The 12452-nt window shown below is 39.0% G+C and overlaps 1 protein-coding gene across 2 annotated transcripts in view; it reads right to left on the bottom strand.

The window, feature by feature from the left end:
• Positions 1–2955, bottom strand: part of dnajc17 (DnaJ (Hsp40) homolog, subfamily C, member 17) — a 36229-nt gene extending 33274 nt beyond the window's left edge. For both annotated transcript variants that reach the window (XM_076979237.1, XM_076979238.1), the window contains exon 1: positions 2771–2955. In XM_076979237.1, the coding sequence (XP_076835352.1) occupies positions 2771–2848 (78 nt within the window). In that variant the 5' untranslated portion in view covers positions 2849–2955. The remainder of the gene's footprint in view (positions 1–2770) is intronic.
• Positions 2956–12452: the final 9497 nt, after the last annotated feature.

Here is a 12452-nt window from a genome sequence, read left to right as displayed (position 1 = left end):
ATTTGGTCCGACCCTTATTAGTAGCAATATGCTTTTGATTAGAGAGTGTCTCCTACTCGACTGAGGAGGCCACCGAGAACAAGCTGGGAGGAGAGCGAGAGACGTTCACAGCACTGCTGCTTCACTTGGGCCCGTGAAGAGGCACGGCCATTGGGTTCTGCAAAACACATCAGCCCTCACACCTGCATTTAAGAACCATCAACCAGGAGTCCTCTCATCCTCAGACCACACTGGGCGATTCACACACAGTACCGCACGCATGAGCAAAAACGCGTCCAGCCTAACATGTCTGCATGCACGATGTCAAGACTAGATCATGAGTGCAACAATCAATCCAGAGATCATTAGACGTGACAGGCTCCACCATGTGAACACCCTAGAAGCGGAGAACGTTCTGGAAGAGATGATGAGTGATGGTGGCAAAGACATCCTTTCAAATCTAGGAGGGAGGAATGCTCTTGCACCTTTGGCCTAATAATCGCTCCAGTCACAGTCCAGGTGGAACGCCTTACAAAACGAAACATCATTACTGAGCACCAGTCTTATTTGACCTATTAGGTGAAACATTCACACAATTTGGACAATTATTTCAAGCCCAACCTGCAGGTAGCTCCCCTCACCTGTGGGTTATGTTCTGCTCTTTTAAAGCCTTTTTCGTTTTTTCGTGAGCTTTATTGGTCAGTGAATGTAACTTTGGCGTTCTCTTGCTCTCATTAGTCCATATTTATGTTCGTATCATTTAACTATTTCAGTTCACTCTTTCTTCTTTGCTTCCTCTTTTCTTGCACGTTCTACACGCCATGACATTGAGTTTAGACGAAAATACAAAGGGTACAGGAGAAATTAAATGTATCTTTTTATAGACAAATTGTCTTATTTAAATGAATTTTCTTTTAATTGGTTCAGAATTCATGTGCAATTTGTGTCCAATAAAGGTGTTAGAAATAATGTATTCCTTTACTTAGTGATAATGTTAGCCGTGTACCTGTTAATGCATAAAGACGTCGGAACTGTATGGTCATGTCATCATTGAAGTATTCAACATTTTATTAGCTCATTGTACGATTTCTTCATTTCGTGTAGGTCTACTTAATCATTCACAGTTTTCTCAACTGGGTTTGGAACAGTGCAGTGAACAGTGCAGTAAACTGTGCAGTGAACAGGTTTGCTCGATGCTAGCCTTAATCCTGTAATGCAGGAGAGATAGTCAGATTTCCTGCCTAATCCCTTAGAACTGAGTTTTAAGTTTTTGGGCACCTGCATAAGAATTAAACTGCATGTTGTGGCTCAGACAAGGGCATGTAAAAGTTCAAAGGTCTGGAATGTAGTCAAGGTAAAAAATAACTACACAGCTAAATCCTCTAAACAGAGTTTAGGCTCTGAAGGACCATGCAAGCAAAAACAAAAACAACAAAAATTTAATGAGAAGATATATTCATTTGACCTGCCACCTGCAAAGGACAACACAGTTTAACATGATGGCAATGCAATACAGGTTGACCTCTAGACTGCATACAAATTACAATGCCATTCTTCCTGTGGCCACAAAGAAACCTGGCATGCAGAGTTAATATGCTTGCATGTATCTTTTATAGACTGAATGTCTCCTGTATTGAGGATTTCCTCTCCATAAATAACCTACACCAAACTTTGCCCACATAATAATCATGGCTAAACCACTCTCCCTAGGATTTCATTCTCCCACTGCTTTTTCTCCATGCCTACCCACAATCACATTCTTCCAGAATCCTCCCCTTATTAAAATGAAGACTTATTAAGCATACAAAATGTATTGTGTTGGAAAATGCTCTGAGATCAGTTAATGCAACTACCCACTGAGGGGTGAGGGGAAAGGTGGTGGTGGGGGTGTGGTCATGTATGCCCCTGGATTAATTACTTTACTTAATTTACTGTTACAGTATGCTTTTATATACAAACCCTCAAAGTAACATATGGCATTCCAGTGGGGAAACATTTTTTAATGTGCCTCTTTAAACAAACCATTTATAGAACTGCCAAAAACATTGACTTAATCCAGAGTTTAGAGACTAAGGTTACATACCAGCCATTAAATCAACATTAACTATAGGTAGTTTCACAGTGCAGAATCACACAAGCTGGTCAGGGAACAGGCACGCGTGAAAACTAACACCAGACCCAGACTAAGGTAATCCTTTCAGCGCATTAAGGAACAAACTTTCAACATATTTTATGTTAGATGAAGTGATGCCATAGTTAATATTAGATGTCAGATACAATAAGAGCAATTGGGTATTTACGTAATTAAAGTGGTACAAGACTGCCATCTGCTGGCCATTAAAATAAGCATGCTCATCTTGTAGTACACAGATGACAATTATATTCTCCTTATAATCTCTACAGAGCAATAATCCAGGTGATCTTCCCGATCAGACAATTCACACAATAAGGTAGCTCAGTTGGGAATTACGGTTGGGAAGTGTCTTAAACTTTGTGAGTTTAATGGTTGCATTCTTCATCGTTCTTTTCAGTTTAATGTTACCCTTAAAAACCTTTCAGCAAGAGCATTTCTGTCACTTTGTATCTTCATAATACCTAGCTAGCAAGTTTTGTCTTTTTGAACCTTGCACACAATCCATAAAAATAATAACCAAATAAGCCAAATAAGCTAACGTTTGCTAGCTGGTTAGGAACAGACGTGTGCTACCAGAATATGTGGCTAGCTAGTTAACGCTAACTCCATAATATTAGCCTTAGCTAACCAATAATTGACACTGGCTCTTTACCGCACCTCTTTTTCAGTAGCTCTTCCTTCAACTCCAAGTAAACCGTACAAGTCCATTTGTAAAAGTTCTTTTGTTGACGACATTTTCTAAATTTGTTTATTTACGCAGTCTAAATGTTAAAATATGAAGCTACTTTGAAAGTCTGTAGCAGTATAAAACTTCCGGGTGAACCTACAGTACAGGCGCATGGATGAGGAAAATAAAAGTCCTTTTTTCACAGCAGAAATGTGCCTTCTTGTGTTAACTCTTCTGTTATGATTGTTGGTGACGATGGTTGTGACGGTGATAGTCATTATTGTTTTACATTAAATGTTTGTTTGCCTAAAATTAAACAGTAGATAATAGATAAAGTGGTGGTTGTGACGGTGAAAGTGATTATTGATTTACATTAAATGTTTGAATGCCTAAAATAATAGGCTTTTGTGCCTTGCGCAATCGTCATAAGCATTCTGTTATGTCTACATGGAATAAAACAAACTCTAAGAGATATCTACAGTTTTTGAATTTTAAATGTAAACACTGATGAAACCTTGCATGTAAATGATCCAGGAGATGGCAGCAAATGGTAACGGTGGCTCTCCGTGTTCGTGGAGGGAGGGAGGGGGTTTTTATGTAAGCATGAAACAGTTCTAGCCTAAATTCTATACCTTTGTCTCCTTTTACTTCAGTACTATAGGTATTTCGCCTTAGCTAGATTATCATACCAGTGAGAAGGTCTAAAAGATTTCCTGCATGCAGCTAATTTTGAAAGCAGAGTATTACAATGAAACGTCTGTGGTTGTATAACTATCATCATAACAATGAATAAGTGCTAGTAACCAGGCCTTCTTGTTTGGTTTGAACATCAAAGTACAACAGGATGGGGAAGTCCAAGACAGGAAAGGAATCAATAGCTCACACAAGGAGAAAAGTATATATCCTGGAATTACGCAATACTAGCAATCTTACAATCCATAAAAAAGCTAGGAAAACAGATAGGAGATTAGTGTTAATATGGATTGTTAAAGTAAAGAACACTGTTGTTTTGTCAATGCCCTACTACTGAATTACAAATACGAAAGGGATTTTAGGGATTTTCCTTTCTAAAGATCGAAATTTCTTTTTCTATCTAAAGATACACGCAAACGATTGGATGGGGGGGGCGCAACTTGTAACATGAACATGGTTGATCCGGCATCTTCTGTATGGATAGTGGGCGGGTTTTCTTGTCTGGAAATTCCACGTGAAAGCAAACGAAGTGCTCAGCGTAAACCTGCTCTTCGTCGTGCCCTATCAAACTGACGGAGCGACTTTGACTAAGATTTTCTAAGTGATGATGGCGAGTCTGACAATCGCTCCGGCATAAGGGAAATGTGTGACACCTGGCTCAGCCAATCAAATCAGAGCTTGTGCCTTTTAGACCAATCACATAAGATTATGACGTAATCTAAATAGTTCCGAAGTTTTATGATTGTTACATCCCTGCGCTATGTCGTCATTTACCATCAGGGTCAGCTGTTATACTACAGATCATAGATAGACTGTATATACCGTCTATGGCACAGATATATTGTAGTGTTAGTTATTACTGCTAGCAGTAATATGAAATTGGCGTAGAAGTTCTGGCCTTGATGCAGTTGACGATCGAACTTTTTTATTAGCCTAGTTTTATCTTTTATTTAAGACAGCCCTCGAAGATGAATAGGAACAGATTTTCAGTTTATTAACAACTAACATCTTTCATGGGTTAATGCTGGTTACTGTATTTCTTTCTGAAGAATGTACACAGATGCACGCTGCACCCTCCTCTGAGGTACCAATGAACAGTTAGGACCACGGACGTAATTTTGGGGGGGGGGGACGGGGGGGACATGTCCCCCCCACTTTTTCAAAAGCCGGCTTTGGTCCCCCCCCAGTTTTTACGGTTAAAACCAAATATTTAAATAGCGACGAATCCATGTCCCCCCCACTTTTGAAATCAAAATTACGTCCATGGTTAGGACTGTCTGCAGAAACACGGGACTGCCCCAACAGATGTTTGACATGAATTCCCGATATGAAAGGGGCATGATCTTATTTACAAGGATGATTATTATCCACGTGATTCTTTTTAACTGGCCCATTCACACTCGCATCCTTCCTCAAATCAAGCCACGAAAGTAGTTCTGTCTTTTAAATATGACTAGAGGCATCGTGTCCACCCATTTTGTTTCACTGTTCCCACAACTAAAGTAGTCTAAAACCGGGGCGCGCCTCCTCGATCTGCAACAATAATGTTGTGCCTTGGGTTGAGTAGAAACAAAACTAAATACAAAAAATACACAAAGTAATAATAAGGATTACAAACAGTTAAAGAGGGACTATTTGAGATTAAACATATCTAGCAGTGAGCATATTTGAGCTTTCCTATCTTTAACAAGTTTCGGTGGCATAGTCAATTTGAACTAATTCTTCCAATGATTCAAACTGGTTTGTCTTAAAGTATATATATATTTATTTATAAAGAGCTCCCGCGAAAGAAACACAACTGAGTTAGGTTTAAGTTCCTTCTTTCAACAAAAAGACCAAATCTGCCCCTCATTGTCAAGGGCCACAGCTGTCCCGCTGGAATGTAAGCCATACCATTCCAGAAACACTGCCCTAATTCACAATAGAAAAACACATGTTCTGAACTTTCGAACTCCTTCTTGCAGGATTCCCCAAATTCCTTACATTTCGTTAATATGTTTCTGATAACTGTGTTGATACATTTTTAATAATAGCTAATTCCTCCAAATCAAAGCTTCCTTAGTCCAGGCAAGACCTTTGAGTAAATGTATTCTTTAACTATTGCTTTCATCGAGGTTGGTAAAGCTTTTATTATCTTGGCCATTGATCATAACAGTACACTGGAGCTGGAATTTCTCACATGACTCTATATGCTGTAACGCATGTCCATTATCATCCATAAAACAGCAACCGTTCAAAGAAAGTGGCCAGGTTAACGCAATATAGACTCTTGGTCTAAATGTGGGCGGGGCGTGTGTTCGACACGCGCGTCCACTGACGACCGTCCAATCCGGCGACAACTCAAATGAGGGCGGAGTCTCCAAAGTGTAGTGTAAACTACAGTGTGGATTATGCTGTTGGGTAATTACTCCATCCCATAGCGATGATATAGAATAAGGAGCGGGATTTTAGTCAGTCTGCCAGTAAACCGGGAAGAAACTAGCTAAGTATTACCTAAAGGCATTCTGCAGGAACACTAATGGAGTAGAGGTAAGATACCAAAGTTGGCTGTATTTTTCTACCATTATTTTCGGTCATGTAATTTAACGATTAGAACCGAAAGCTGAGTTGTGATGTAAAGTTTAGAAACATTTGCATAAATTAAATAAAATGATTCCACCTTAAATTCGCCATATTTAGTGATGTGAAGAAATCTTGAAATCTCCCGTTATGAGGCCACTATTTGGGGGTGTTCTGGTGTAATTAGCTACGATTTCCAAAACATCTGCGGCAGTTCTTTACCATAGTGGTCTTTGCCTACAGCGTCTGTTATCCTACCATGAGAAGTGTCCTTATCCGAGTCAGAGGAGCGTACGACTTTGACCTAAATCAATATCATATGGACACGAAACAGAACATTACGTGGGCAGTAAATCATGGACGTGGAAATTGCATGGACGACTGCCGTTTTTCGGAGGACCTAAAGAAACAATCTACAGTTATTCTGTTTCAGTCAGACCTTCTAAATGCTGAAAGGGTCGTGAAACCATATCATGGTATCTGATGTTCTCGTAGCTGTTTTTGATAGCTTACTTAGGCATGATCGAGAAATAGCTCAGGAATTTATCTCACGATGTTACCGCAAAGTGGTAATTCGTTTAACCTGGCTGGTTGAAGATGATATAAAATGACTTTTTGTTAACCGTAACAACATTGTGTGAATATGTTAATGTGTGTTGGGGGTGGTAGGGTGTGTGTTGGAGGTCGTAGGGGGGCTATAACTACAAGTACCTTTTTCAGTGGATTGTCTCTAGTTTCATGCAATATACTGTGATAATATTAAATCCTATTAATGTAGATGTCAGACAGCAGCATTATGTCACATTATGTCATAATAATTATTTACATAATAATTTAACACTCTTACGCTTGCTTTGCGGAAAACTGCACAAATAACAATACTCTTAAATATCTGTTGGGATTAAGGGTATATTATCAAATCCATTTACATTTTTTATGTATGGAGATTAAACATCTATTACTATTACATCTACTATTAAGAAAGTTAAAGTATGGAATATGTTAAAAGTTAAGGTTAAGTATATATATATATATATATATATGTTTCTGCTCTTCAGGTTTTCAGTGGGGTTGCGTTCGAGAGACTGGGATGGCTACTGAAAAAGTTTGATGTCCATTTTGGGGAATGTAGCCCTGCCCAAGTTTAGATTTGATCTAAACATGCCTAGATGATGGCATGTGTCCTAACAAGTCTCTGAGTCTTTTAAGAAGGAAATTACGAATTTTTAAATTAAAATTTTTTTTTTTAAAGTTTTTCTTTATTTATAGCAGAATAAACATTGCCATCATCATATTTGAACATTTCCACATTACAGAATTACATTAGACTTAGGTAACAGATAACTTCTTGCTTGTTTGAGGTTGGCATCCCTGTCTTGGTTCTGAAAACACTCTAGCTGGACCACTGCCAACACACTATGTTGAGCTATGGGGCGGTTTAACTGGCAAAAGCATTACCAAACACAAACTCTGGGTGTGACAATTAGAATCTAGTTAGTTACAGAAGAGGTGGGAAAGCTTGTGGATTCTTTTGAGATTTGCATTTATTTCCTTCGGCCTTACCCTCCTCTAGATGTTTCAATTAATCACTTAGTGAAAATTAGAACAAAAATAGCTCAAAATATTTCAATTCTCCTGTGACTTTCAACACAGACAATATTTTCAGTGCATTAGCAAATAAAAGAAGGGAAAGTCATGTGGACTTGAAGCACACCTAGAGTGGAAGCTTGACAGATTTTATTGTTCTTTTTAAAAATGTAGGGAAATGTATTGAAATTATTTGTGGTAATCAACCAGAAGGTAAAAATGCAGTATATAGGTTATAAACTGCTACAATATTCTAAGGGCGTTAAAATGTAAGGGGTTCAACCTTCAGAGTATTTATGTAATCTTACTAATGTAAAAAACTGTAAAGAAGTATGTGTGTAGATTGTTTTGAGTCCACTACTATCCACTACATGTGCTATTATGTATTTTACTGATCTACATTTTTTGTTAAATGTGCAAGAAAAGTATAAATTGCATATGTATAACTGCATTAGTAAACAGAGTGAGTATGAATTCTCTTCTTTGGCAGTAATGCCAGTATTGCTATAGGTTTTGCTTTGCACATTTGTGCTCTCCAAATTAAGATCAGAGAGACATTAGAAGGCCAGAGAGACATTAGAAGGTCAGAGAGACATTTCCGTTAGAATGTCATTTGAAAGAGCAGTTCATGGAACATTAATGAAGAGCTGTAGTCTTACAATGAATCAGCTGTATAGATACTTCCCAATAAATACACTTTAATACAATTTGCTTTAATGTGAAGAAAAGTCTGGTGGTTGCTTTTCCATGTTTGTGGTTTCAAGAAGTTATGAGTGAGGACACAGCTGAAGTTTGTTTCACAAGATTGTGATATCAAGACAAGACAGTACAAGAGAGAGGAAATATGACGATGTTCATGACTCCTCGGGCTGCTACAAGTCACACATTCCAGTGAAACCTAGCAATAAACCACAATGTGGTCACTCCCAAAAACAGATCACCAACATTAAGACGCAATACATCCTTGCTTCTTTCCTCTGTTTCCTCAGACAAGCATTGCCCTTTGTCAATGTATTTGGAATGTCCTGAATTGCGTCAACAAACATTTTTTTTTAAAGGTATTTTCCTTTTTGTATATACCAGACTCTCCCATCTACCTTCACAGCACCGATGCCTCCTAATTGACTGGCATATTTATAGACCTGCTCACAAACACAATACGACGGGATGACACCGAGTTGTTCTAATGTAGGCTATCACCCGGGAGAGTATGCTCCCTCACTGACGGATGCTGTGTCAGCCTCATCTTGTAAAGAGGGAGTGTGTGTGAAGGTTAGCACACTAAAGAGAATTTGTGGAATGTTCTGGAAAAACATTACACACATGCTTGTGTTGCAGGGACTATGACTGTGTCTGTGACTGTGAGGAATGTGCAAAAGCTGTTGTTACATACATTTTTAAGATGTTGGATGACTAGAAAGAATTTTACTATGTAGCTCCAAAGTAGGAACATTACAGTTTTATTGTTATGGCAACACTATTTCCCTTTTCAGCAATTTCCTTCCTTCAACAAGGAAGCAATAAATGCTTGTGAGGATGTCCCTTCATCTCGTCTGAAAGCGAAGTGCTTGAACAGCAATGCCTCTTGAAAGTAGAGGATGTGCCAATGAAATTCCAATCATGCACGTTGTTTTCCATTCGCTTACTGTGTTTTGCACAGACAGTTCTTTGGTCAATAGCCAACCCTGTACTTAGCGGCATGGTTTCAAAATGATGGTACAAAGTGGCATGAAGCTTGCTGCTGTAAGTGAATTTGTACTTGTCAGTTGATTGTGTTGTGTGCTATAAGGTGTGAGACTGGTAAAAGAACAGGCAGATAAGGCTGCTTTCTTTTGTGATATTAGTCATTTGCTTGCTTTATTAACAAGGGTGGACCCAACTGCTTTTTGAAAGTGTGCAATTACACATACAGGTCAAATGTATTTATTGCTGTATGTATGTATGTATGTACTGTTGATCATTTATACTTTTATAAAGCTTGATTTGATGGCTCAACTCAAGATTAAAGCCAGAATTCATGATCAGAACAAAGCCTTTACATTGCCAGAGACCCATTTTCATTCCAAAGGGCTATTGTCTACAAAAAGGCTGCAGTAACACTTTGTGTGAGCATTACCAAGCACTCACTGGCAGCAAGGGAGAAACAGACCAATCAGCAGATCCCTGTTGGCACCAGTTCAGGATTCTCTGAGTGAAAAAGAACTAGTGTATTACATAGCTGAATGCACTTTAGTTTCCTGATTGGTCTGTTGCTAGATTAATCTATATTGAATGGCAGATATATAAATAAGAACATTCCTGAACCTGTAAATAATAAATACACAAGGTATAGTTTAGTGTAAGCTCTTAAATGGGATTTTTATGATGCACGATCATGGTTACTGTGACAGGTCAGGCGTAGGGGAGGAGGCAGGTGTGATAGGGCACAAGCCTATAGCAACAGGACTGATCTTGCATGTGATTGCTATGCCAAGGTGGAGGGCACGCAATCTACTTGGCACAATTACAAGATTATACAACTGAACGTGCAAGGGAGACATACTCAAAATAACATAAATAGGAAAGTAGCATTGGTATCAAAACGGTGATATATTAATAAGGAACGCTGAAAATCTCAATACACACGAAGACAAGACAACAGTATACAATACAACTAGTCTACAAAGACAGACAACCAATGAGTGGAGAATCATAACAGGATTTCTAGACTAACAAAAATGTAGGCCTATAGGGAACAGGAACATACACTAATGGGAATGACCAAACATGATATCATGAACAAGGAATCTAAACTCAGCAAACATGAACTAGGAACAGTAATAAACACAAAAGAGATTGACAAGACATGAGAAGGTGAAGAGAGAACGCAGAACAAAAACACAAACCATGAAAAAAGGGCAAGAAGCAAGCTGGAGACAAGAAAAGTATATTGACAGACCCACCAGGGAATACTAGCGAGACTGGGACTAAATAATAACCCAAATGAACACAGAAACAAGGGACAGCTGAAAACAATAATCGGGGGCATGACTGGAAAAAAAATGGAAACGAAAACAAAGGCTAAGGGACTAAACAAAGGGAAAACGAGCACAAGACAGACAGGTGGGGGCGGAGCTCTGTGTGAGTTACATAAGTACACCATTGTCCAGAATAAACCCATGGTGGTATTGGAGGTAAAATTCTGCCATGTGACATTGCTCACATATCAGGAATTCCATTTGCTGCTTGTGGTTTTGAGTTGGTCAGTGAGATACACAGAGAGCATAGAAGTCCTTCTAGACTTATACCTTGAGTAAGAGGAAATGTGCTCATGGGTTTATACAATATCAAAAACTTTATTTGCTCTGTGCTACTGTTTACATACCTTGCGTTCAGCAAAACTTTACTTTAGGGGAGTATAGTGAAGTAAACAATGAGCTGGCTCTTCACAAACTGGTAGCATTAGTAGGCATAAATATTTCTGGTGGACATTTAAGGCAAAAGAAGCCTTGTCCTTTTAGCCAATGGTACATGAGAGGAAATACAAACAGAGCTCGGTGTTGCAGGATGAATGCAATGGGACACATTAAGGAGCCTCTGTGGGTTCATCTCCAAAGCTGCTTGTGAGAACACTAAATCTCAATGTGTACAACTGTACTAGAATAGAGAATATGTGCTATTCAAAACTTTACACTGTAAACAGGCAATATATCTTTTAGAAAACAACAGGGTTATATTACAGTGTAAACAAAACTATAATGAGATATTAGCTCTGGTTGTACTATTAAGAGTTATCTTACAGCTCTTTATATTGCATATGAAACAATTTGGAGTCCTGTTCCTCCCTGAACTGCACGTGGTTCCATTCTTTCATAACAGTCATCATTTTTGCTGAGTGTTGTTTCAACATACATGAATCACAGAAGAGCCATTAGTGTAGCAAGTAACAACCTGTGTAATGCAAGAGAAAAGACAAATGTAGTCATGAGATGATGCTCTGTCATGTGAGATCCTTCCTCTTCAAAAAATAAATAAAAGGGGGTAAAAGGAACTGGAAAGTATAGTTCATTCGTGCCAACATTGCTTCTGATTTATATATATAAGATAGATAGATAGATAGATAGATAGATAGATAGATAGATAGATAGATGACATAATTGTGCTTATGTATGTATGTATGTAAACACTGAGGTCTTCATATTCTCCCTTTTGACTCGTGAAATACATTTTGGCTTAACTTTGCCTCTTCTCATTGAGCTCAGGCTACTAAACAGCTGTTCAGTCAGGTCTCCTGGTAACTTGTTTAGAAACACCCACCTTGCACCTCCACCCACTGGCCACTTTATTAGGTTCACCTACTTTAAGTGTATTTCATAGGTGTACAGACACAGACTACAGCCCATCTGTTATTACCTACTGTATGTCAGTACACAACCCCCCCACCCCGACCTCGCAGGTCAGTTGGTGGACATTGGCGTGCTAGACCATTCGCAGTGTAGCGCTGACGGTGGTGTGATATGGTAGTGGGTGTTGCGATGGTATAAGTGTATCAGGCCCAGCTGGCCCTGGCACAGCAGAGATGAGAATGGCTCGCCCCCCCCCTCGCCCCCCTCCACAAAAATATCCAGGCAACAGGCTCAAATAGTGAATGGCAACAGTTGGGCTGTAGTCCCTAAGAGATTACCTACAAGGTGCACATAGAACTGTAGCATGAAAAAGTATAGCATAAGAAACAGGCATCATAGAATCAGTTGAACATCTGTTGTCTCTAAGGTCAACGCAGTTCGAGTGAATGTTGTGTTCAATCTCACTTAGAGGTTGCAGAGGAGTTTATGACAGGCACACTGAAGCTAT

Source organism: Brachyhypopomus gauderio, chromosome 17 (genome assembly GCF_052324685.1).
Source record: "Brachyhypopomus gauderio isolate BG-103 chromosome 17, BGAUD_0.2, whole genome shotgun sequence".
Lineage (NCBI taxonomy): Eukaryota > Metazoa > Chordata > Actinopteri > Gymnotiformes > Hypopomidae > Brachyhypopomus > Brachyhypopomus gauderio.
The sequence above is the reverse complement of the archived record's forward strand: the minus strand, read 5'-3'. Positions and strand labels throughout refer to the sequence as shown.